General features: G+C 41.8%; 1 protein-coding gene across 6 annotated transcripts; it reads right to left on the reverse strand.

Annotated features, from left to right (window-relative positions):
- Positions 1–904: 904 nt before the first annotated feature.
- On the reverse strand, positions 905–25,582 carry LOC127008547 (uncharacterized). Of its 6 annotated transcripts, XR_007761184.1 has the most exons (9): positions 25,323–25,582; positions 8,400–10,654; positions 7,141–7,394; positions 6,874–7,034; positions 6,565–6,724; positions 6,063–6,257; positions 5,597–5,668; positions 3,742–4,123; positions 905–3,541 (listed from the first exon to the last, which is right to left on the reverse strand). XR_007761184.1 is itself a non-coding variant. In XM_050880718.1 (8 exons), the coding sequence occupies exons 2-7, from the start codon at positions 10,602–10,604 to the stop codon at positions 5,644–5,646; spliced, it is 3,000 nt and encodes a 999-aa protein (XP_050736675.1). In that variant the 5' UTR covers positions 10,605–10,654; positions 25,323–25,582; the 3' UTR covers positions 905–4,123; positions 5,597–5,643. The 6 variants fall into 6 exon arrangements, 5 of the variants coding, with proteins under 5 accessions (XP_050736675.1, XP_050736676.1, XP_050736674.1 ...); XM_050880718.1 differs by having other exon boundaries at positions 905–4,123; XM_050880719.1 differs by lacking the exons at positions 905–3,541; positions 3,742–4,123 and having other exon boundaries at positions 4,399–5,668; positions 25,370–25,581.
- Positions 25,583–26,745: the final 1,163 nt, after the last annotated feature.

Genomic DNA, 26,745 nt, shown 5'->3' on the forward strand with positions numbered 1-26,745 from the left:
GCGGAGACGATACAGAACGCCCAACCTTGAGGAAGCTGATTTAGCGAGAGAGGAGATGTGAAGTTTCCAGTTGAGATTTTGAGTAAAGGATAGACCGAGGATGTTTAGTGTTGAAGATGGTGATAGCTGAGTGTTGTCGAAGAATAGGGGATAGGTGTTTGGAAGATTGTGTCGAGTTGATAGGTGGAGAAATTGAGTTTTTGAGGCATTGAAGGACACAAGGTTCCTTCTGCCCCAATCGGAAATGATAGCAAGGTCTGAGGTTAAGCGTTCTGCAGCCTCCAGTCTGGAGTCGTGTACTTCCTGTTGTGATGGTCTTCTATTGAAAGAAGTTAAATAATGCAGAGTGGAGTTGTCGGCGTATGAGTGGACAGGACAGTTTGTTATGGAAAGATCATTGATGAATAACAGGAAGAGAGTGGGTGATAGGACAGAGCCCTGTGGAACGCCACTGTTGATAGGTTTAGGGGAAGAGCAGTGACCGTCTACCACCGCAGAGATAGAACGGCCGGAAAGGAAACTGGAGATAAAGGAACCGAGAGAGGGATAGAATCCGAAAGAGGGCAGTTTAGAAACCAAAGACTGGTGCCAGACTCTATCGAAGGCTTTCGACATGTCTAGCGCAACAGAGAAAGTTTCACCGAAACGGCTAAGAGAGGATGACCAAGAGTCAGTTAAGAGAGCAAGAAGATCGCCGGTAGAATGACCCTTGCGGAACCCATACTGGCGATCAGATAGAAGGTTAGAAGTGGAAAGGTGCTTTTGAATCTTCCGCTTAACCCGCTGTATCGCCTTTCTGGGCGGCTGATGAGGTAAGCTGCTGCCCTTCTGGAAGCGGGCTTTTTCAACAGCGCTAAAAAAGTCCGTTTACTTGCTTCAGATACTGCAAAAAAACATTGATTGATTCAAAAGCTTTAGATAGACAGGAAAATAAAGCTATAGGACGGTAGTTTGAGGGATTGGAATGGTCACCCTTCATAGGCACAGGCTGTACAAAGGCATACTTCCAGCAGGAAGGAAAGGTAGATGTTGATAGGCAGAGACGAAAGAGTTTGACCAGGCAGGGCGTCACCACGGAAGCACAGTTTTTAAGGACAATAGGAGGCACTCCATCAGGTCCATAACCCTTCTGAGAGTTGAGGCCAGAGAGGGCATAGAAAACATCGTTTGGAAGAATCTTAATAAGAGGCATAAAGGAGTCAGAGGGGGGATGAGTAGGAGGAATATGCCCAGAATCGTCCAGGGTGGAGTTCTTACAGAAAGTTTGAGCAAAGAATTCAGCCTTAGAGACAGATGAGACGGCAGTGCTGCCGTCAGGGTTAAGAAGAGGAGGGAAAGAGGAAGAAGTGAAATTGGAGGAGATATTTTTGGCTAGATGCCAGAAGTCACGGGAAGAATTAGAAGAAGCAAGGTGTTGACATTTTCTATTGATAAAAGAAGTTTTGGTAAGTCGGAGAATAGATTTGGCATGATTCCAGGCTGAAATGTAAAGGCCATAGTTAGCAGGAGTTCGAAGGCTCTGGAACCTTTTGTGAGCTGCCTCTCTATCTTTAATAGCACGAGAACAAGCATGATTAAACCAAGGCTTTTTAGCATGAGGAGTAGAGAAAGAATGTGGAATGTATGCCTCCATTCCAGAGACAATCACCTCTGAGATGTGCTGGGCACACACAAGAGGGGTCTCTCTCCTGGAAGCAGTAATCATTCCACGGGAAATCGAAAAAGTACATCCTCAGGTCATCCCACCGAGCTGAAGCAAAATGCCAGAAGCATTGCCTCTTCGGTGGGTCCAGAGGATGTACAGGAGCGATAGGACAGGATACAGAAATAAGGTTATGATCGGAGGAGCCCAACGGAGAGAACAGTTTGACAGAGTAAGCAGAAGGATTAGAGGTAAGGAAGAGGTCTAGAATGTTGGGCCTGTCTCCAAGATGGTCGGGAATACGTGTAGGGTGCTGAACCAACTGCTCTAGGTCGTTGAGGAGAGCAAAGTTGTAGGCTTGTTCACCAGGCTGGTCAGTGAAAGAGGATGAAAGCCAAAGCTGGTGGTGAACATTGAAATCTCCCAAGATGGAGATTTCAGCGAAGGGAGAGTGAGTCAAGATGTGCTCCACTTTAGAATTGAAATAGTCAAAGAATTTTACATAGTTAGTCGAGTTAGGTGAGAGATAAACAGCACAGATGTATTTAGTAATAGAATGACAATGAAGTCTTAGCCAGATGGTGGAAAATTCAGAAGAGTCAAGGTCGTGGGCACGAGAGCAAGTGATGTCGTTGCGCATGTAGGCGCAACATCCAGCTGAGACCAATATAGGGCTCTGTTGCATAGGACTAGGGCTCTCCTGAGGAGATACAAGGAGAAGTATATTTGGGGTTTTGTGGAAGTCGAGGGCCATTCAAATGCAAATGACCTCTGACCTGTTTACTGAGCCCTGAAGAAGCTTCGCTTTAAGTTTCCCTCTCAGTGAGTGCTATCTGAACTGATGATGACTGCCTTGTGTTGGACATGGATGGGCAGAAGGCTTGTTGGGCTGAGTACAGGTAACTCTCGATTTACGCGAGTATTGTGTCCTTGAAGAGGTCGTGTAAATAAAAAACAATGTAAATCAAAAAAGAGGTAGGTTTGAAGGTTTCTATCGAAAAATAAATATTCACTTCATTCAGTGAGAGAGAGAGAGAGAGAGAGAGAGAGAGAGAGAGAGAGAGAGAGAGAGAGAGAGAGAGAGAGAGAGAGAGAGAGAGAGAGAGAGAGAGAGAGAGAGAGAGAGAGAGAGAGAGAGAGAGAGAGAGAGAGAGAGAGAGAGAGAGAGAGAGAGAGAGAGAGAGAGAATATCCATATCACCTAGATATCCACTCAAGCACTCGGTCTCAGCCTCACTTGTGTGATGAAGAAATGAGAGACACCATGAGCGACTGGCTAGTATTGGTACCGGTACCGAGCAGTCTGGTACTGGTACCGTACCGTATAGCTGGTACCGTTAGTACCGATACCTGCCCACCCCTGTTGTTGAGTAGCGTGGCAGCGTGGGTACTGTATTGTTGTTCAAGTGGCGCGTGGGAAGAACTGAGCTCAGCTATGTGGCCGCGGCGCCATGTGAGTCCAGTTGCGTGAGACATTTAGTGGCCACTCCTTAAAATATTGCGTATAAATGGAAAAAAACGTGTAAATTAAACATTTATTTGGATTTTGGATCCTGCGTTATTTAAAAAACGCGTAAACCAAACACGCGTAAATCGACAGTTACCTGTACTTTGAGCAGTTGTACACAGTGGAGTGGGTGAGTGGGCAGCTTCCAGTTGCTGGGTTGCAGATGGTGGATGCTGATCCACTCATCAACAAAAGTATAACCTTTCTTGACAAGGTCAGAGAGGCTGTGGCAAAGTTGAGGACAGGAAAAACATCTGGTATCTGTAACATCAGTCCAAAGCTGCTAAAAGCTGGAGGAGAGGTTATGACCTGCAGGTTGCACGTAGTCTTGACTGCCATATGGCAATCTGGTACCATTCCTCCCAACTGGAAGAGGGGGTTGATCGTCCCTATCTAGAAAGGGAAAGGGTACCGTGTCAGGATTGCAACAACTACTGTGATATTACACTACTCAGTGTGCCAGGCAAGGTGCTTTCCCATCTATTGCTGATGTGAATTTGCAGCCAGCTGCTGAAGCTGCAGAGACCTGAAGAGTCTGGGTTCATGCCTGGTAAGTCGACAACTGACCGTATCCTAGCGCTTCATGTACTCACGTGCTCCAACGCAAGTTTCGACAGGGGATGCTTGCAGCCTGTGTCGATCTCAAGAAGGCGTTTGAGTCAGTACATCACGAGGCACTCTGGGATCTTATGCGACTCCATGGGATTCCTTCAAGGACATTTGGTTCGCTGACTGGCCTGTATCCTGGGACTGAGAGTGCTGTGGAGTGTGTGGGGGATTGTCCAGCTTCTTTCCTGTGAATGCGGGAGTGAGGCAGGGCTGTGTCCTTGCCCCATCACTTTTCAACACTTGTATGGACTGGGTACTGGGCAGAGTTGTGGACTGGAGTCATTGAGGAGCACCCATTGGCAATACCAGGGTCACTGGCCTTGTTTTTGCCGATGTTGCAGTAATCCTGGTGGTCCGTGCCCCGAACTAGCACCCCCAACACACAGATGACACAAATACACAGTTACACATCAAAAAAAAAAAATATATATATATATATATATATATATATATATATATATATATATATATATATATATATATATATATATATATATATATATATATATATATATATATATATATATATATATATATATAAATATATATATATATATATATATATATATATATATATATAAATATATATATATATATATATATATATATATATATAACAAATACATAGAAATACATGGAAACAATTGACAGGGCAAGGAGGAGTTTACACTGCTGCAAAGCTGAGATGAACACTTCTCTTTCCAATCATGAGTTCTCATTCAAGATTATTTTGAAGTCTAATATCTATATTCACAGGTATTACTCATTTTATATTCAAGTAGTAAAACTGTAGGTACATGTAGACATAGAAAAAAAGCACCCACAAAATATGCTTAATATTTTGCAACAGAATTACACCTACATGAATTTTCTCAATAACTATGCATATATATGAAAAACATTGCATTTATGAGTTTCCACTATCTTCCTTAATACTCCTGGAGTAGTGAATTAAAAGTAAAAAACAAATGACTGCAGCTTAATTGTTTGAAAGGGCAAAACTATAAGTATGTACTAAGCATTTCCTTAAGAGGTACGTACTTGTACATACTAAACACTGCACGGCTTTAAGGGAGCTTTATTGGGTATCATGCTAGAAAAATATTAAACATATTTCACAGTAACTTAATAAAGCACCTCCATGGTGTGGTAGTTAGCACACCTATTTATGAATCTAAGGGTCTGGGTTCAATCCCAGCCCAGGGCAGGTGGTATTTAGCCCACCCAGCTGTTCATCCTCCCTTTCAAAGGTAAAGTTGGGGGCATATACTGTAGCTGCATGTGGTGTCAGTGTTCATCTCCACTTCATTGGCCCTTGAGCCTGTGGTGGCTGAGAAGTACTTGCCCTGGGACAAAGGGCAAGTGCAACATCTGGGTTACCTCAGGTTACTTTACCCAGGATTCCTCAGGTACCCACTTATCAACTAGCCCAAAAAGGAGGATGAACAGTTGGGTAGGCTGCCTGCTGACTGCCTAGGCTGAGATTTGAATCTAGGCGTGCAAACCACTGCACCACAGAGGAATCCCTGTCAGGCTCGTCTATGAAGGGGTACATAGGTAAATCTGGGAAATGTAAACTGTGGCAACCTGGATGTCACACTGGCCCTGTGGCCCTGGGTTGTGGATTCCTAGCTCCTTAGTGTCTTACCCACTACAGGCTCCAGGGCTAAGAGAGTGAAAATGAGCATCAATGTAGCAGCTATAGCATGTGCCCCCAACTTTACCTTTACTTACTTTTAATGAATGAAAGCCCAATACTTCACAGCCTCAAATTGCAAAATGTTTTTACATGGGAGACATTGGATTCCACACATCATCTTGCCTTGGGCCATTCATTACCTCTGCAATATGTTGTCACATGATGGCTTCTGTTCCCACCAGTCAGGCTACCATACACTGGAATTGTCAGAGCTGTGGGGAAGAATTTTATTTATAAACAATACATTTTGTTGATCATTTCAAAGTATTCAGCTCAACTTTCAATACATTGTTGGTTTTATTTATTCTACTTTTTCATTCCTGAACCTTAAATCTTCCAGTATTGTTCATGATGCCTTCTGATAAACTTGACATAACTTGGACTAACTTACAATGATTTTGTTTGTCCAGATTTCCATATTATCAATAAAAATGGAGTTTGGCATCACACTTTACAGTTTAGCCTAAATACTTACAATTAGTATTCTTATAAGTTGTTTTATTTATGTTTGACACTTTATTAATTTTTTAGCAAAGTAACTCCCCTAATTCCCATTTTCCCCATTGTATGCAAGAAAGAATTCATGATGCTTAAATAAGGCCTTACCAGTACAGGGCACAGCCAAAATTTTGCCTGGCAAATGTCTTAAGCTCGCTTTGTTCCTTTTTCTTGAAATTGGAGAAGAAGCGAATACCTCCCTTCTTGTTCACCTTTACTTCTAGTTCCTTCAGGCACTTAAGGATGTCAGTGCACTGCTTTGCAGAAAAGTTGCATTGAGGGAACATAATGGAGTTGAATATCCTGCAAGACCATTGGTTTTGCTGATTATGGTGGTGAAGGACTCTGGCTGTGGAATACTTGAATAACATGTATGCTGCTATATTTAATGTCTTATGGTGCCAAATGTTCTATCAAGTTAATGAAGTATAATCTTTTTATTAGTATTTGATAAAAAATAATCAGTGAAAAAAACTCATAATTTTCTTTGATATAGTTAGAGACCATGAGAAATGAATCATCATATCAAAGGGAAAGATGTGTTAAAACTAATGGAATTTTACAGTTACGTAATTGCCAATTTTCCCACCACGTGTCAGATTTGACTTACCCTCCATCTGGAAGGAGTGCACGAATCACTCCACACTTCATCTGCCAGTCTTTATCTACCTCAGAGAGCCAAAGAGTACCACACTCTCCACCCTTAAGGGGTTTTAGAATAGGCAGAGGCGTCAGGCCCTCAGGCCTGACCTCAGACATCACGTGGATTCCTGGCAAATCAAGATGGCAGTTTTAGTATTCAGAAAATATTATAAAGTTAACCATAAAAGATGCTTTTGAAAAATAAATTATGTTTCTTGAAATAAGTTTAAAGAAAAGTTATCGTATATGAATATAAAATACCTGCTCATCTGCTTACCAATATATGTAATACCACTTCTTTTGTTTACCAAGTCTTTCAGTTCCACCAGAAGTTGCTTGGCATGTTCTGTGTTGGCAAATGCAATCTTCAACTCTGTTGTGGTCTCTGGCAGGCAGGAAAGTGTGCTCAGACGGCCTGTGAATTTAGTCAAGCTGCACCTGTAGAAACAAATGTAGCATGTTTTGAAGGGAATATTTTGTGCTTTGGAAGAATTAATCAAGACACTGCCTTAATATTTCCCCCAAGTAGTTCCAGTTTCTGTACCTTTGATTACTGCACCCCTTAGGCTGCAGCATGCCAAGGTATTCATCAGAAGATCCACCTTCCTTATTTTTCCATTGGTGTTTGAAGAAAATTTGCACTGCACAGTCCCTCTGAGAGAGCTGGCACAACATTTCATCCAAGCGTGGAATGTAGGTCACTTCATTCTCCAGAATAACCTGCACAGAGATGCTGGTGTCTAGGTGTTTGAACAGTTCAAGGGCAGCTCCCATATGGCCATCGCGGATTATGAGTTGCTGAGGACAGAACAAAGCATGTTAATCTGTGTTCATGATGAAGGCTGATCAAGATGTTTCAATACTTCCTGCATTGTGAGTTGATCATAGGCCTGGGGAGATTACACAGGTATTATATTCGATTGATTACTTGGCAATTCGAGATTATGATTACAGTTAGAAAGGTAGAGTTGGGAGCATATGCTTGAGATGTGCATGGCAGTGGTGCTCATCTCCATCCTGTTGGCTCTTTGACCCTGTGGTGGGGGAAAACCCTTAACCCAACACAGGACCAGTGCAACATCCAGGTTACCACAGTTTACCTTCCCCAGGTTTCCCTAGGTACCCATTTATCGACCACCCAGAATGGAAGGATGAACAGCTACATGAACTACAAGCCGACTGCCCAGGCCGGGATTCGAACCCAGACCCGCAGATTCGTAGTCAGGAACGCTAACCACTGCACCAGAGGCCCTTTCAATTATTATTAGAATAAATACTTATAACAGCAATTAATTTTTATTATGACTGGGAGGAGAGTGTTTCTAAGTTTATAGTGGTATGACAAAGTTGGCCATTATTTTGTAAAGATCTGAATTCTTTCTTGGGTCAAGTCAATTTCCTGTTTCCCTCAAGTTATCGGTTGCACACTCATATGGCGTCATAAAAGATAGGCAAAATGGAGTCGAGGGTATCGGTGGCATTTGTCCACATTACACAGGCCATAATTCAATACTTGCTGCCATAAGGATGAATGTCTTACAGATTAAGAGGAAACATACAGCATTGAATAAGAACAATGTACCATTAATGAATGAGTACTAAATGGTCTGGTCAATACTTTGTTGACAGTTGTATGCCCTTATAGCTGTTAATCTGTGTAATAACAGATGTCCACAAGTGATAAGCCAATTTTCCTGTCTCTAGTAATTTTCTAGTACAGAAAGTTTTGTTTAAGTGTAATGGCAGTGTTCCCATTGCATCTATATAAGTAATAAGACGTGGCTTGAGTTCATAACTACTCACAAGGTCATTTAGAGGAGCTAGGAGGGTGGCCAGCGTGTCATCACATTTGGCTTCCACAAGAATATCAAGCCACTTGGTTCCCTTGAATTCAGCTTCCTTTAGTATATCAACAAGCTCCTCAGCATACCTATGTAACATGTCAGGGCACTGATGAGTCAACAGACCTGTCAGGTGTAGGAACATGTTATCATACTTGGCCAGGTTTCGGTGTGTTTTTAGAAGATCATCGCAAATCTTTTCCAGCGACTTTACATCTTCCTTTTCAGAGCTCCCAAGGAACTCATCTATTTCAGCCATTGTTTTGCCACGTTTCTTCAACATAGATACAAGTTCCCTTGTCTCTGATTCATCATTCTTTGGTTCATTAATATGTGTCATGAATTGATTTGCAGCATAAAATTCTAAAATGCTTTTGTGAGGCACAGTCAGCTCAGTTTTGTAGCCACTGCTTGTCCACTCCTTTTCAACTACAAGAAAGGCTTCAATCATTTCATTGAAAGGGACTTCTAAGTCTTCACACGTCGTTTCTAGTGTTTTTTTTGATTCAGAAGAGAGCTGCATTGAGTCTGATAGAAGCATGTCCATGCAAACTCTGTACAAATCTTTCTGAAACTCCCTTACTACTTTTTTACTTCTACTTTCGGGCAGTGTCACACAGCCTAACTGTTCCTGGAGTCGTGTCTGCAAGCGGGACTCAATCAGCTCCAGGAAGGCAATGTAGAGGCCAGTTGAGGTTGTTTCATGATTTACTTTGGTGGGGTCAGAGGCCCAGAGGTAGGTGAGAAGTGTGAGATTAAGAGGCAGTCGATAGTGCTCACCAAGGCGAGCCTGGGACTGTCTCAAGAGGACAACCAGCTCTTTGGTGTCTTGATTACTTTGTTTCTCTTTAATCATTTCATCGTGTAATTTTGTTACAAATTCCACTCTTTTGTCCAAAGATATTCCTCTTAATTTCATTTGAATCTTCTTAGTGTGTGCACCAAGAACACGGCAAAGATCAGGGACCTTGCTGGGCCTTGTGGTGATCAGGAGTTGTAAGCGACCTTTGCTACTTGGTACTTGTTTATGTATTAGTTCTTTGATAAGCTTTTCTGTCTCTGTATTTAGTTCATCAAAGCCATCCAAGACAAGCAAGACCTTCAGCTGCAGTACAGACCTAACTAGGTCGGCATCATCAAATTTATATGAAGCTGTTGGCAGGAGGCCCTGAATTAGCTGTAAGTAAGAGGAGATCATTTTTTTTCCTTCAGCATGGAAAACCAAGTCATACTGTTTGAGACCTTCAAAAATGGAGGATTCTTCTGCCCAATCTGACAGGATCAGTTTTGTTAGTGTGGTTTTGCCAGCTCCTGCATCACCTTCCACTATTATGACTGTTGGCTTTTCCGCATGTTCAGTCTTCACCACAAGTAGCTCCTCATGCCCTACTTCATAAGTTTCATCCATGTTCTCACATATGACTTCAAGCTTAGTAAATACATTTTTTACAAGCAGTCGTTCTCTCCCCGTCACAAAGGATGCTGGATCAATTTTTGATATATCTTTATATTGCTCTGGCAACTCCTTGTTCCCAATTTCAAGAATGGATTTCTTTCGTTCTTCTCTAAACTTTAACAGCTCTTTATAATCTTCGTCTCCTAGGCGCACTTTCATAATATGATGCACCTGTTTATTCATTTCCATAAATGAACTTTGAACTTCATCATCAGACACTCTATACTTACTCCCAGCTGCTTTATATATTTTCTCTAATGCTTTTGTAATGTCTTCGCACAGTTCATTCATAACATCATCATTATGTATTCCCTTCCCATGAAACAATCCATTCCTCATATTTTTAACTTTTGTGCAGAGGGATTCCAAGTTTTCTTGCCCTTCTCGCCATTTATCATCATTTGCTTCTGCAAGCTGATCACAGCCCCACTTGATGCAAGCAAAAAGAAGGCTAACATCGTAAGACTTTCCAGAATAATCCTTATCTATTTTGGCTTGCTGCGTAGAGTCAAATTTTTTTTTGTAATCCTTATTGCTCATGTGTTTCTTCTTTTTTAAGTAGTCTCCTAGTGTCTCTGTGGATTCTTTCTTGCATCCCTTCTTGAATACAAAGTGAAGAGCAAGACGACCTTCACTAGCCAGTATCTTGACGAGTCTGAACACCCTGCAATCCTCATCTCCTATGCCACCAACGGAGCGTTGTAGTGACATTGTGGGTTGTGAACTGGGGGGTCACCACCTTAATAAAGTGGGGATTGTGGCTGTTGAAGAGAAATAAATATTTAGTTATTGTTTTCAGCACTGATATTTATTTATTTATTTACTGAGGGGGGAGAAGGCACCAGATTACCTGAAATTTGAGGGCTAAAATCTTAGCGTAGGCAAACATAACATTATTACAAAATAATGAAAATCCACTAATATTTACAAATTTCTTAAGACAAACTACTTTTCACAAGTTCTTTAAGGGGAGGCAACAGTAGTTACTCAGGAGGTAACATTCATTCTTTTCAGATTCTCATGTATTTTTTTATGTATCGTCAATAGGGATGTGCACCGGTATCCGGTATACCGGAATACCGGTATTTTAGTTTCGGTATTACTGGTATCAGGAGCACTTCGGTATACCGGTAACGGTATTTTTATCACATCGGTATACTGCTATACTGGTATTTTTTTATCAGTATTTTTATCGGTATTTTTTGTACAGTATTGAATGGACCAACCCGATGAATATAACAACTATTCAAATACGTAAATACAAAGGAACTGAGTTGTGACTTCACTACTGGCCACTGGCCTTTGAAACATGGGCCACGTAGCACCTCGTATCCAGGATTCCTGCTCGGGCTTAATTTTGAAACGGCATCAGTGAATATGACATTTATGCCCCATGAATCTAAACATAACCACCGTCAAACCTGCGAATGGCCAATCCACGAAAGCAGGGAACGTGTGTATTTTTTTTTTTGTCTTCACTCATCTTTTCATGTCTTTGTGTTTACTTGAACGTTTACCGTACGAGATATGAGTAGCCTATTAGAGAGAGAGAGAGAGAGAGAGAGAGAGAGAGAGAGAGAGAGAGAGAGAGAGAGAGAGAGAGAGAGAGAGAGAGAGAGAGAGAGAGAGAGAGAGAGAGAGAGAGAGAGAGAGAGAGAGAGAGAGAGAGAGAGAGAGAGAGAGAGAGAGAGAGAGAGAGAGAGAGAGAGAGAGAGAGAGAGAGAGAGAGAGAGAGAGAGAGAGAGAGAGAGAGAGAGAGAGAGAGAGAGAGAGAGATTTACATAGAAAATCAGACCACACAAACCCCTTGGTCCAGACTAGGTGGTCTGTCCTTAAATCTAAGTGATTCTATATTAATCAGATGGCTCCAAAATGTTGCATTTCAACTCTAGTAAATATGAAGTTGAAGGAAGTGACGGTCAAGCTTGTTTTTAAAGGAGTCAATCGCGTTACACTGGACCACTGAAGGTGGCAGCTTATTCCATTCTCGCACTACAACGTTGGAGAAGAAAAATTTGGTGCAGTCTGAATTTACTTGTCTACATCTGAGTTTTATGCCATTGTTCCTCGTACGCAAAGTGTCATCGATCATAAACAATGTTGATCTGTCTACATTCGTGAAACCATTAAGTATTTTAAAACATTCGATGAGTTTTCCTCGAAGGCAACGTTTCTCAAGAGAGGACATTTTAAGGGTGGAAAGCCTTTCTTTGTAGGATTTGTTGCACAAGGAAGGGATCATTTTTGTTGCCCGACGCTAAACACCTTTTAGTTTAGCAATGTCCTTTGCATGATGGGGAGACCAAAACTGTACTGCATATTCCAAGTGGGGTATGACTAAACTATTGTAGAGTGGAAGTATTACATCTTTATTCTTGAATAAAAAGTTTCTTTTAATGAAGCCCAACATTCTGTTCGCTTTATTTGCTGCATCGATGCATTGTTGTGAGAATTTGAGGTTTGACGTGATTTTGACCCCCAAGTCCTTAATGCATTGAATGCTTTTGAGTTTAACGCCACGCATTTTGTAATCGAACTTCTTATTTCTTGTTCCAACTTGAAAGACCTGGCATTTGTCTACGTTAAAGGGCATCTCCCATCTATCCGACCAAGCTGAAATTTTGTGCAAATCCTCTTGGACGCTTTGCCTGTCTTCGTCAATGAGAACCGAGTTACCAATCTTTGTGTCGTCTGCAAATTTATTAATGGAATTACTGAGTCCAACATCCACATCGTTGATGTAAATAATGAAGAGCACTGGGCCAAGAACTGAGCCCTGAGGGATGCCACTAGTGACTGGCGCCCACTCAAGAGAGAGAGAGAGAGAGAGAGAGAGAGAGAGAGAGAGAGAGAGAGAGAGAGAGAGAGAGAGAGAGAGTTATCTTTCACTTGACTCATAATTTCTTGAGTGTATCTATAATCTTTCTTAACCCGGTAGCTGCGGGGATCATGTTTCTTAAAGGCCCCTCTAAGCGAGAAAAATGAGAGAAAAAGCATCACTCACGCAAACCATTTCATAATATATATACCAATGCATTTGTGATCAGTTTATGCATCACCTATTTTGGGGGTTATTATCATGGCAAAAATTTGGCCCGTTGCTGGTACATGGTAAAGCCACAAATTTGGCCCGTCGCTGCTACCGGGTTAAAATTATTCCTTCTTGCCTCCTTCCTTCTTTCCTTCTTTCTTCCTTCGTAATTCCCTCTTTTCTTTCTATATATGCATATTAATGTCTTCATAACATATATATAATACAATGCCTGCTAAAGTTGTGGCTGGACCTCAAGAAAACGTTTCTAACTCTAGCTCAGCTTGCACATAAATACTTGACAGTGATGGGCTCATCGGTCGCCTCAGAGCGTTAATGCTTGTTTGTATGAGTTCACTCGAATATAATACATGGCTTGGTGAAGTCTGAACTCAGTTGTACACACACACACACACACACACACACACACACACACACACAGTTTAATTCCATTCTATTGTAAATATCTTAATTAATGTTTAGTTTGTGTACATACATAGCTTAATTATTACCATTACCTTATTATTATTTTTTATTTATTACTTTTACTTTTATGAGCATTAGTATTTCCATCATTATGATGCAGTTTTCTTATTAACCCATTTATTATTATTATTATTATTATTATTATTATTATTATTATTATTATTATTATTATTATTGTTATTATTTTCATTGTTATTATTTTTATTGTTATTATTATTATTATTATTATTATTATTATTATTATTATTATTATTATTATTATTATTATTAATATTGTTATTATTTTCATTATTATTATTATTATTATTATTATTATTATTATTATTATTATTAATAATAATATTAAAATTATTGTTATTATTATTATTATTATTATTATTATTATTATTTCTATTACTATTATCATTACACACATACAAACCCTAAAATAAATATTTAAGAAGACTTTTTTTTCATTAGCTATGTTAAGAATACTGTTTATGTAAAAAATAATAATAGTTTGAAGTCACCTAAAAGTACCTTGTGCGATGTAGTGTTGCATAATTTATTGTTCGAGAATAGACAAACGAAAAAAATTCCATTTCAAAAGTAAATACCGTTACCGGTATTCCCGGTATCTTTTAGGAAATACTGGTAATACTGGTATCATGACTTATACCGGGAAGAGGCATACCGGTATTATTTCAGAAAACCGATATCGGCAATACCGATATTTTTGTCGATACCGCACATCCCTAACAGTCAAACCTCGGTTTACAAGATTAATTCGTTCCAGAATTTTGCTCGCACACCAAAACGAATTTCCCCATTGAAATTAATGTAAATTCCATTAATGCATCCCATATCTCAAAAAAATATATTAATATAAAAATCATTTACATGTTATTTTATACGTAATTAAACTAATTTTACCAACAAATACCAATGATAAATAATATAAACCACAAATCAATGTGTTACGTCTCTTACGGAGACTCCCGCAACCGCTAACTCCGCTCCAAGGATCCTTGCTCCGCTCAAGATGTAGGCTTCCCACCGAGGTCTATCAGCCGCAGTTTCCCTATTCATGAGGCACCGGAACTACTTTCGACCTCCAACATGAAGCTAACCCAATGTATTGTCTGAGATGGAGGGTGAACGGTGGTCAGTCATGTCCAGGAGGGCATGCAAGCCGCTGGGGCTCGCACCCATTGGTGGGATTCAGATTTTTTAAGAACAGGTTCTCTCCAAGACTCGCTAACAACAGGATCTTATAACTTTTACGTAAAAGGTGTTCATGGGGGAAAAATTGAGAACCCCTGATTTAAGCCAACAGTAACAACCGGTTCTAGGGATTAAAGAAATTCCAAGAACAGGTTCTTGCGAACCGGTGCGAACCGACTGAATCCCATCACTGCTCGCACCCCTTTCTTGTTGTGAGCATAGTATCCTCCGTTCCTGTTTTCTTCTTTGCAGCACCATCCCTTTTATCCATCTTTCTGGGGGACATTGTTAAAGCACAAATAACACACACTGTAGTGCTGAAAACACTTAAGATCGCACACAAAAGCACAAATGCAATCCTACAAGAGTGCACATATATGTTATTTACGAATTTACAAAGCGGACTGAGACCAAGTTTCCCAACTTAATTTCCACCCTTCCCTTAAAATAAAGAACACCATTTGTTCTGTATTTGGCTGTCTGAATGATTAAGTAGATAAAATTCAGTATTTTGAACTGTGTGAGCGCATTTTTCGGGGAACCACTAAACCAGTCCATAAAATTATGTTTGTCAAGGGTCATCCTGAAATACATGTAAAATACGTGTCATAACGTCCCACACCCCTTCCCCCTGCCTTAACCAGCAATGGCTGTCAGTCATGGCAGGCTAGAGAAATTTTAGGGTTGCCATCCGTTCCTTAAAATATGGATTCATTCTGTATTGGAGAATGGGATATTGCATTCCTTATTTTTCAGAGCTCAAGGTGGCAGCCCAAATTGAGACTATTCCCATTGTTTTCTAACAATGTGAATAGAGTCTCCACTCTGAGCACTCTCATCTTACAGCGAACAAAGGGAACCCACACTCACGTCTTCGATTTGTAAAAAAAAAAAAAAAATAAAAAAAAATAAATAAATAAATAAAAAAAAAAGCCACGCCAGCCCTCGATGAAAGACCGACTTGGTCGGCTAGGCTGACGTCAGCCGATGGTTGGTCTATCAGCATCCCCGGCAAGGGTCTGTGGTTCCTCCTCTTAGGGATGTACGCGGTTGACCACGACGGCCTCCATATAGCCCGTGTCCCCACCCTTGGCGGGAAAAAAAAACGTACATAGGATGCTCGTATACCAAGTCACCGCTCGTAAACCAAGGCATTTTTTTCGTGATTTTCTTTTGCTTGTAAGTCAAAACACTTGATCGTAAACTAAGGCACTCGTAAACCAAGGTTTGACTGTATACGTCTTTGTACCTTGAGAATAAGATCCGCAAGTTTCATTGAGATACAATTAGTATCTAGCGAGGAAAAAATATAATACACGCCGAAAATGCCAATAAATGACAAACATTCTTCACAAAATCTCAACTATTTACAGAGCTGGGCACTTCCGTACCTCTGTCCGCACCTCCGCTCCTCCGGACCTGCGGACCTTTATACGAGGTGCGGAGGTCCGAAGTGCGGAAAGTTTTTCAAAAGTGCGGAAGTAACAGGTGCGGAACGGCAGTATTTTAAGTCCGTACCTCCGCACCTGAGGTTTTCAAGGATAAAAAAAATGAAAACGACAAACAGTCCGCGCTCTGCAGTAATACTTCCGGTCGTTTACGCGGTCTGTGCTGCAGGGCATGTTTTCCCGCCACTTGAGTGACGTCACTCATTCAGATTTACGGCCCGGTTCAAAATATACCGTTTGTCGTCCGTCTTAAAGGAAGTGCTGAGGTATGATAATTATGATGAGTGTAAAAGTAGTTACTTTACTTCAGGTGGTGGAGATTCTATGCGTTAAAATGACAATAATGATAACAAAAATAATGGTAATAATAATAATAATAATAATGATAATAATAATGCTGCTGCAGTATTGCCTTGTATTTCTTTTTTTTAAGGTACGGACTAGATTTTTCAGGCGCGCTTTAATAGTTTTGGGTACGGTACCGGAGGTGCGGAGGTGCAGTACCGGAACGAGTGAAAAAAATTTAGGCGCGGAAGTACAGGTACGGACTATATGTGTTTCGAGGTGCGGAGGAGCGGTACCGGACTACCCGATATCCAGTAACGCGCCCAGCTCTGACTATTTATCAACCGACTTGTGTTGAAAATATGTCTGGAGATGACGGATAAATATAGCTTTTTTTCGTCGTGGCAGATTTTAGTTATCACATTTTATATACGCAGTATGATAGAGAAGGCGGAGAATAATAAAGAAAACGAGATATTTCATGGGATACTGAAACATTTCAGTTTTCGTGTGTGTGTGTGTGTGTGTGTGTGTGTGTCACTCACACTCACTCACTCACTCACACTCACACTCTGACACTCACACTTACTCACACTATCACACTCACATTCTCACACTCACTCTCTCACAGTCTCTCTCTCTCTCTCTCTCTCTCTCTCTCTCTCTCTCTCTCTCTCTAATATAATTCTATTTATATATATATATATATATATATATATATATATATATATATATATATATATATATATATGTGTGTGTGTGTGTGTGTGTGTGTGATGAACCTTCTTATCCAAGTATTTTTTGACATTCTTACTCGCCGGAATCATCCTCTATTGAACAGTTCTCCTGTCCACCCTGACACCCTCTGTAACACCTTATCCTCTTCTACCCAGTCTTTTCTTACCCCTAGCTGCCCATTAATTCTGTGACTGCTTCAGTTCCTTAATCCTAAATACTAAAGTCACCCATCGAAATCAAAGAAAATGAAGCACATGGGATGCATCTACACCTGTGGTCAGGGGAGGACTGGTGGGTAGGCTTTAGTCGAAGCAGACTGAGGGGCTGCAGGTGACGTCAATGCGCAGAAGAGGAGAATTCTGGTATGAGGTTGAGAAGACCTGGTATATTCTGTTGATCTTGGCAGGAAATACTAGCGACGCATATACACGTCGGGCTTGCTAAACACTGTTACAGTCGATGTAGCGGGTTTATTTTTGCAACAGAGACTGCTACCGACAATGACAACACTGCGCGAGTGCGTTTGTAGCATTGGCATCACTACCCAAACTGGGGAGGAATCTCAAGCCACCTGTAACATCAAGATCAAGATCAAGACTAAGTGTAAACAATGTCGCGGCAGCCCATTCCTTTTGCCATATGGCGATAGACAGTGAGTTTGAGGTTTCCTCATCTGAAGAAGACGCTGTAGCACTCTCAGAGTCTGGTTCGGACAAGGATTATGTGCCAGATGAGGAGGATATAGGCTATACTGAGCCGCCTTTGTAACACGAGATTCTACTGTCCTGATCCCACACTTATACCCCATGAAATGGTGCTCTCTGGAGTATTCTAAACCTGTGTGCAACAAAAATGGGCTACCTGGCCTCTGTCACTTGTCAAATCCTCCATAAACCATCGATCACGTCAGGGGCCGTTTCCAGCCACACCGTGGTAACACTTCATGGAGTTCTGCGAAAAGTAGGTCAATGACATATGTTTTTTCTTATTTTTTCCACTTTCCCCATCACATGGAACATTTTTAAGCCAAAAAAAAAAAAAAATGGCCGGTACTGGGCAAGCCAAAAATATTTAAATCGGCCGGTACTGTACGGGTTAAGCTTTGTGATGTGTAGGATGACATAAAGTGATTCAAATCATTTGATACTGAATATTTTTGTCCTTTTTAGGAACACAATAAACTCTCACTTTGTATTTCAACATACAGTGTTTTGTACGTATTTGTTTATGTTGCCCATCACTTTAAAATCATCATTGGGGCCAATATAATGAAATGTGGTGGCAAATTTGTAATTTATTTAATTGTTTATTTTTTTAGTTTACTTTTTTTCTGGGGACTTATACCCCTGTGAACGATCTGTACACTTTTTTTTTCTTAACTCATTTTCACCCACTAATATTGTGATGCCAAAACTGTGCCTCCCATACAATATAGCCAAATGATTATATTTTATAGTAATCACTTCAACTTTACGTAATTCACTCATTTTATTTTTTTTACTATTTGAAAAAAAAAACTCAACTCACTGTATTCATAAATGCTTTCAAGAAGTACTCGTATTTGTATTCGAATTAAAACAATTTCAGTGTATTCAAACTCGTATTCATAATCGTTGGAATGTGAGGTATTCACATTCGTATTTCAATACACAACTCTTGTATTCACTCCAATCCTGACTCCAAATGTCAATAACTTTAGTTTCGAGATATGAGCAGTTTTATGGTGAAGAGTTTCTATCATGATGTTTTTAGGCTTAAAGCAGTATAATTTCACACATTTTGAGGTAAGAGTGACAAATGAAGGCAAACCAGTGTTTATTATATATAAAATTTAGGCCCATTTGGCACCTGGTCCCCTTTTATTTTATAAATAAGATATTATATACACGCTGGTGTGAGTGTCAGAATCCGATACCTTCCTCACTGTTGTCAGGTTTTAGAAGCCTCCTGTCTTGTAATGCTGGCTGTCTTTTCTTATTTGTGGCCTCTTAGTTGTCCCCTTTGGTTGTTTTTTTTTTCTTTTTGACTCTTGAATCTATAGTCCTGCACCAGTGTGTTGAGAGCCACCAAACCCAAGATGAATGAGAAGGCTGGTGTTCAAGTAACCAGAATTGTGGTTCAAAGTTGTCACAGTAGCTGCAAATCTCTGTTGGGTCCACTGCGTTTTGTCTTGCTGCATTTAGCCCACAATTTAGCATGTGGTAGGTTCGCCAATTAGAACGCCAAAATCGGTGATTTTTTGTTTGTTTACGAGTTCTCGCCAGAAAACCAGGAGGCGTAGAATATTGGATATGGGGTAAATTTGTAGGGGAATGAATGATTGGCCTTTATCCCATATAAAGGAAATTTAGATACATTCAATACTTTTTGAGAGGGAAGGTTGAAAGTGAGTGGGTACGAATTCCAAAAATCCTATTAATACGCGCATGCTCCAATTAGTACTCAATGGCTTCTAATTCTAAAACCATTTGAAATATTACTCAACCATTCCAGTATGTTTTAGACAGGAGTCTCCTGACCATTTTATGTTAAATGATGTTTGTCTAGAAATGCATGAGTACGGCGCTACATTACGCGTACGTAAAAATAAACAAAAAATTAAAGGGCGACCGATTTAAATACCTGGGATTTAAACGATGTAATCTCTGCCGGTGATGGATGGTCTCAAGGAATGGTTTGGTCAATTATACATGGTATTAGATGGTTCCAGTTTTATTCTACTAAGCAAAACACGCAGTTTTAGTTTTAAAAGAAAGAGAGATCAGGCAAAATACAATAGAAAAATCGTAAATGATATCTTTTACCATGTGATTTTCACCTTTATTCTAATTAATCTTAAGTAAACTTTTATTTTTCTCAATTCTTACTAATCTTTTAATCTCTTTCCCTCCCACTCACACCTTTTCTCTCTTCCTCACATCAATGCATCGATGCAGCAAATAAAGCGAACAGAATGTTGGGCTTCATTAAGAGAAACTTTTTATTAAAAAATAAAGATGTAATACTTCCGCTCTACAATAGTTTAGTCAGACCCCACAAGTGGGGTCTGACTAAACATATTCCAAGTTTGGAATATGCGGTACAGTTTTGGTCTCCCCACCATGCAAAGGACATTGCTAAACTAGAAGGTGTTCAGCGTCGAGCAACAAAAATGATCCCTTCCTTGCGCAACAAATCCTACGAAGAAAGGCTTTCCACCCTTAACATGTTCTCTCTTGAGAAACGTCGCCTCCGAGGAAAACTGATCGAATGTTTTAAAATATTTAATGGTTTCACGAATGTAGACAGAACAAAATTGTTTATGATCGATGACACTTTGCAAACAAGGAACAATGGCACAAAACTCAAATGTAGACAAGTAAATTCAGACTGCACCAAATTTTTCTTCACCAACGTTGTAGTGCGAGAATGGAATAAGCTCCCACCATCAGTGGTCCAGTGTAACACGATTGACTCCTTTAAAAACAAGCTCGACCGTCACTTCCTTCAACTTAATATTAACTAGAGTAGAAAAGCAACGTTTTGGAGCCATCTGATTAATGTAAAATCACTTGGGTTTAAGGACAGACCACCTAGTCTGGACCATTTGGTCTGTGTGGTCTGATTTTCTATGTAAATCTTTGTAAATCGTCTTTCCTCACCTTTACCTGACCCCCCCCCCCCCCCCTCTCTCTCTCTCTCTCTCTCTCTCTCTCTCTCTCTCTCTCTCTCTCTCTCTTCCAATCTCGTTTCCTCCACTCATTTCCCTTGTTTTCTCCATTCTCACACCCTCTTATCTTTAGCCTTATCTCCACCCCCTCTGCCACCCCAGTAACCTCTACCTACCCCCCAAAACAAGCCTGGGGACCTGTGGCAAGTCAGGTTATTTGGGGGAAGGCAAAAATTGCTGAAAAAATGGGCTGCCAAAATTTCCCTAAATTATCTCTAAAATAGGAAAAAGTCCTCAGTTTTGAAACTTTAAGGAAAGTTCCCTTACCTATTGTCTTGTAATATATTCCAACATAACCTAACACCGGCGAACGCTGCTGCAGCTGGTGTGTTGATGAATGTCGGGCATGTATGGCCAGCGTAGTGGAGGCCAACCCCCACACACATACACACTGCATGTCGAATATATTTAAACTATCCCAACCTAACTCATAACCTAACCTCGCACCCCCCTCTAACTGAGGGGGGTGACCCCCCTTCTGGCTGCCACCCTGGCCCCTCCCCAAGGTAAAACTTATTTGAAAATGCATTACAATAATAATGCTTTCACATGCTAAATTATTACGAATACGGACATCCCAGAGTGGCTCGCGATGCACTGAGTCAAACGCATTCCTGAGATGGACACAGGCTACAAGCATCCCCTGTCGAAACTCACGTCGACACTCCACCAGTATGCAAAGCGCTAGGATATAGTCAATTGTTGACTTACCAGGCGTGAACCCTGACTGTTCAGGTCTTTGCAGCTTCCGCAGCTGGCTGCGAATTCGCATCAGCAACAGGTGGGCAAGCACCTTGCCTGGCACACTGAGCAGTGTAATACCACGGTAGTTGTTGCAGTCCTGTTGATCCCCTTTCCCTTTCCAGATAGGGATGACTAGCCCCCTCTTTCAGTCAGGAATGGTACCAGACTGCCATACGACAGTCAAGACTGCATGCAACACACGGATCATGGCCTCACCTCCAGCTATGAGCTGCTCTGCACTGATGTTACAGATGCCAGGTGCCAGGTGCCTTTCCACCCCTCAACTTTGCCACAGCCTCTCTGACCTCGGCCAGAGAGGGTGGGCTTTCGTCGATGGGTGGATCATCATCTGCCACCTGCAACCCAGCAACTGGAAGCTGCCCACGTGGAGGGTCCACCGCGTACAACTGCTCAAAGTACTCACCCCAACGAGCCCATCCATGTCCGACACAAGGCAGCCATCAGCTGTTCAGATAGTGCTCACCTGAGAGGAAGACTTGGAGCAGAGCTTCTTCAGGGCTCGATAAGCAGGTTGGAGGTCATTCGCATTTAAATGGCCCTCGACATCCTCAGTGAAACCCCTGACATACCTCTCTTTGTCTCTCCTCAGGAGAGCTCTAGTCCTATGCAACAGAGCCCTGCACTGGTCCTAATTTCCAGCAAGTCTGGCAGCATAACTCTATTCAATATCGTCCAGCGTCTCCACCGAGGCAAAGCCACTCCTAGATCTCGGGCGCTCTCCTATGCACTCCTGGGCAGCTCGCAGAGTCTCACGCATGAAGGTTCTACAGGGTCATCCAGGGTGTTAAGCACATTGAGAGAGACTGCTGCATTCCTCATCTAGTTAGACCTGGCCCTACCTTAATCATACCAAACCTAATATGCTAGGAGTAGAACATTTTGGTAAATTTGTGTTTCTCAACATCCTGCAAATTTTTAAACATAACTACTCCTTTCTGGTAAATTCTGATGTGCCTCTCCTTTCTAACAGGGTCAAGGCGGCTGGAGCCCCCCCCTCCCCCCCTTTAGCAGGGGAGTCTAGGGGAGCAACTCCCCCTGTTAGCAGGGGAGCAACACCCCCTGTTAGAAGGGGGGTCAAGGTTAGGTTGGGGTAGTTTATAAACATTCAACATGCAGTGTGGGCGACGGCGGTGGGGGGGGTTCACTAGGTTGGCCATCCAATAACACGGCAAACATTCGTCAACGGATCAACTGCAGAAGCATATTCCTCTGCTAGGTTAGGTTAGAATACATTACAATATAATATCTTAGGGAGCTTTCCTTAACTTAAACACTCAGGATTAGAGAATTTTCCTTTTATTAGGGAAACTTTCAATGCCCATTTTTCATGAAATTTTCCTCCCCCCCCTCCCCCCCCCCAAAAAAAAAAAAACTCCCCACAGGTCCCCAGGTTTGTTTTGGGTGGTAGAAGGGGCTGGGGCAGTTGAGGGAAAGAAGTAGTTCTGCAGTTTTACCCAGCAGACAACAAGTTAGCTGATCCTCCCTGACCTTGTGTTTCCCTCCTCAAGCACTACAGTCCTTTTCAATCCTTATATCATTGCCATCCAATGAAGAACTATTTTAACCATATCTAGCAATTAGCATTCCTCTCCTATCTACTGATCCATACATATATCTTGCTCAGAGTTGTGTGGCCACGCACTGCATCATAATTCATCATAATATCTGGCAGGTGTCTTTCATACTCTGCGAGCACCAAATAACCATACTTATAAGCTATTAACTTGCAGCCCATGAAAACTATAATTTGTGATGTTCTTATTGTCATCTTATGTAGTAACTTTCCAACAATAAAGCAATAGTTAACTCGCATTCTTTCTCAGCATGTCATATCACAGCGAGCTTTTTATTGCCGTAATTCGTTATGTGTAATGAAACAGACGAGGCTCATTACAGCCTAGATATCTGAATATTCGCCAATGCTAAGGATCATTGGTATTATTATTTCAGTCCTCCACCAGTCCCAACATGGCTTTTCTTACCCTTCTCATCAGATAGAGCTTCTCATTTTGAGTAATTTGAACCCCATAGATAACCACAGCAAATTATTTATAATGTTGACATCGATTTTTAAAGATTGGGGTAAGTTAGTATGGTGGCATCTTGCGGGCGCCTCGGGGCGCAATGGGGGGGCTGGGAGGGAGAGCGTAACACCTAGGGGGGGTCGAGGGGGGTGAAGCCCCCCCCTTGAGCTAGTGAAATGCCCCGAGATTTGATTTTCTCTTTTCTACTATTCTCTCGGCCCCACACGTCCTCTGCATGTATCGAAACACACGAGAAATTAATCAAGACGAGAAGGTATTCGCCGGCTACCTGGGATTGAACCTGCGACCAGCATGACGGGAGAGCCACTCCTTACCGTGTCAGCCAAAGAGGTACCCCCCTCGCTAGGTGGGTTATGGGAGGCTTCCTTATCAGGCCTAGTCACTGCACTACACTAAGTTCCATCAAGTTAGGTTGGGGTAGTTTAAATTTATTTGACACGCGGTGTGGAGCAATGGAAATACACAGCGAGAGGATGGGACATGATGACAGCAGCCTACTGCACGGGCCGGTGTTGTGAAAAATATCTCCTCACAGAAATAAGTCGCTCTGCTGTCCACCATGCATGCACACTAGGGAAATATATAGAGCGGGTAAAACATTATTTTGTCTGGTTTTGTTCTAGTTTGTCCACTTGTGATCCTTGTGAGCAGTGAGTGAAATATAGAAACAGTAAACAAGTTGAACCTCTCTGCGAGATATTTTGCGGTGGTGGCGATGGGTGCTGGACAGGCATTGAAAAGTCTCATTTTATTAGTGATTTAATGTTCTGTGGGAAAACAACAAGCAGATGAATTCAAAACAGGCAGGCGAAAACTACCAGAAAAAAATAGTTTAGTCCGGAATAGAGACTGGTGAAGGAATGAAATTTAACTTAAATGGTAACGCTGTTAACTGGCAAATCACAGTAAATATGGAAATTCACTACGCGCCTCCAATATTGCCCCCACGAGAATAGTAACCTTTCTAAGGTCTCACATACTGTTGTACTTCTCTAGTTTTACTGGCATATCATACATGTGGTAGGTTCCAGGGGGGCGAAGACCCCCATTAGAGGTTAGGTTATGTAAAGTTCGGTTGGAGTAGTTTAAATGTGCTCCCCCACCCAAAAAACCTGATTTCCCGCGGGTCCCCCAAGATCGTTAGGGGAAGGGGATTAGGCCTTTTTCTTTACTTGTAAGTACTTATGCCTTCATATTAAGGCTGAGGGACATGTATTTTGTCCCTTTACTATAACATGGAGGCCTAATATCGTATTTTGGAGGCGCAGAGTCAATCTCCACAATTACCGTCTCCCAAATGTTAACCTTTATAAACTTATCTCAAAAAAATAAAAAACCTCCAAGAATTATATAAATACAATAAAAATGCCATTTAAAAGTCAAATCTATTTAATTATCATCGTCACGTCAAATTTTAAAAATTTCCCTTTAACATTTTATTTTAAAAACCTGGACGCCGTTCACGGAATCAACGATCAAACGCCGTTTGTGCCCGACACTGGTGTTGCATTGGATAAATTGGCTCTTGGCCCCTTTGAAAGTCTAGCTGTTTTGTTCCTTGTTTGTTATCCTCGTGAGAAGCCAAGTATGCCGATCATTACTAGGCATGAGCCCACCTACTGCAACCCGCCTCTTCCTGCTTAATTGACCTCCCATGACCACAGAGGCCTCTAGGGTGCCATCAGGGAGACAATAATACTTCCTAGGGTGACATCATACAATACAGATAGTAGAGTTGTTGCACGTAGAGCCGTAAACCATGATACCAAAGGAACGATCGAGCAGCGTTGTTTTGGTCCAAACGGCGCCGTCCTTCGCCAGTGGTGCCAGATCAAACTCATCAAAAGTAGCACAAGGGTTCCCTAAAAGTCGCAAATTCACTGAAGTAGCCCAAATCCTGTCACACACACACACACACACACACACACACACTGATGTTCTAAAGTCTATGACATGTATCAAGACCACAGAGTTATATACCTAGAGCGCGCGCTCCCGTGTTGTGGGGTTGGCGGCGGGTGAGGCAAGCTACCCTTGCGCGGCAGCCATCTTGGGGAGCCCACTTTCCCTCACTCTGTACGTGGTTTTGATGGTGATGGTGGTGATGATGGTGGTGGTGGTGGTGGTGGTGGTGATGATGATGGTGGTGTTGGTGGTGGTGGTGATGATGGTGGTGGTGGTGGTGGTGGTGATGATGGTGGTGGTGGTGATGATGGTGCTGGTGGTGGTGGTGGTGGTGGTGGTGATGATGGTGGTGGTGGTGGTGGTGGTGGTGGTGGTGATGATGATGGTGGTGGTGGTGGTCTTGGTGATGGTGGTTTTCATAAACAGAGAGAGAGAGAGAGAGAGAGAGAGAGAGTATAAAACCTGAGTTATGTCATATATGTCACGTCAGTCCGACTTTCTCTCTCTCTCTCTCTCTCTCTCTCTCTCTCTCTCTCTCAACCAGCTCCTCCACCCACCACCATCACCACCACCACCAGCACCACCACCATCACTATAGCACCACCACCACCACCACCACTATAGCACCACCACCACTACCATCATCACCACCACCACCATCATCATCATCACCACCACCATCAACATCACCTCCACCACCATCACCACCTACCAGTTACCTCCACTTTGAAGTTGCCGGCTGGAGCACAGAGTTGGCTGGACTGGGCTCCCAAAGATGGCGGCCGAGGTACTTCCGGTTGCCGCACCCGAGTGTTTGGCTTGCGCGCTCTAGGTATATAACTCTGTGATCAAGACAGGCGGCGGCTGTTAGACTGAAGGTCCGAGGGAAGCCAATCAGCCACTGTCGGGGAGACGTGAAGTAGACACGTATGACACGTATTAATAAGTCACAGGCGGCAATGCGTCAGCTAGTCAACTAGTTATTTATTACGTCATTTTTTGAGTCAGTAATGCTAATGTATGTGGGTGGATCAAAAGAATTTATAGGCATTATAGATATTCGTTAATCTCGATGACTTTGCACAGAAGTAAGTATATACAAACATCAGAATGTATATATATTCTCTCGATAGATGATAAAAATATATAAGTGGCATTTTTGAGCGATGCGGCAGTATAAGTATATACCCACAGAGTTATATACATAGAGGGTTCCCAGAGCCTGGATTTTGAAGCA

This window comes from Eriocheir sinensis, chromosome 38 (assembly GCF_024679095.1).
Source record: "Eriocheir sinensis breed Jianghai 21 chromosome 38, ASM2467909v1, whole genome shotgun sequence".
Classification (NCBI taxonomy): domain Eukaryota; kingdom Metazoa; phylum Arthropoda; class Malacostraca; order Decapoda; family Varunidae; genus Eriocheir; species Eriocheir sinensis.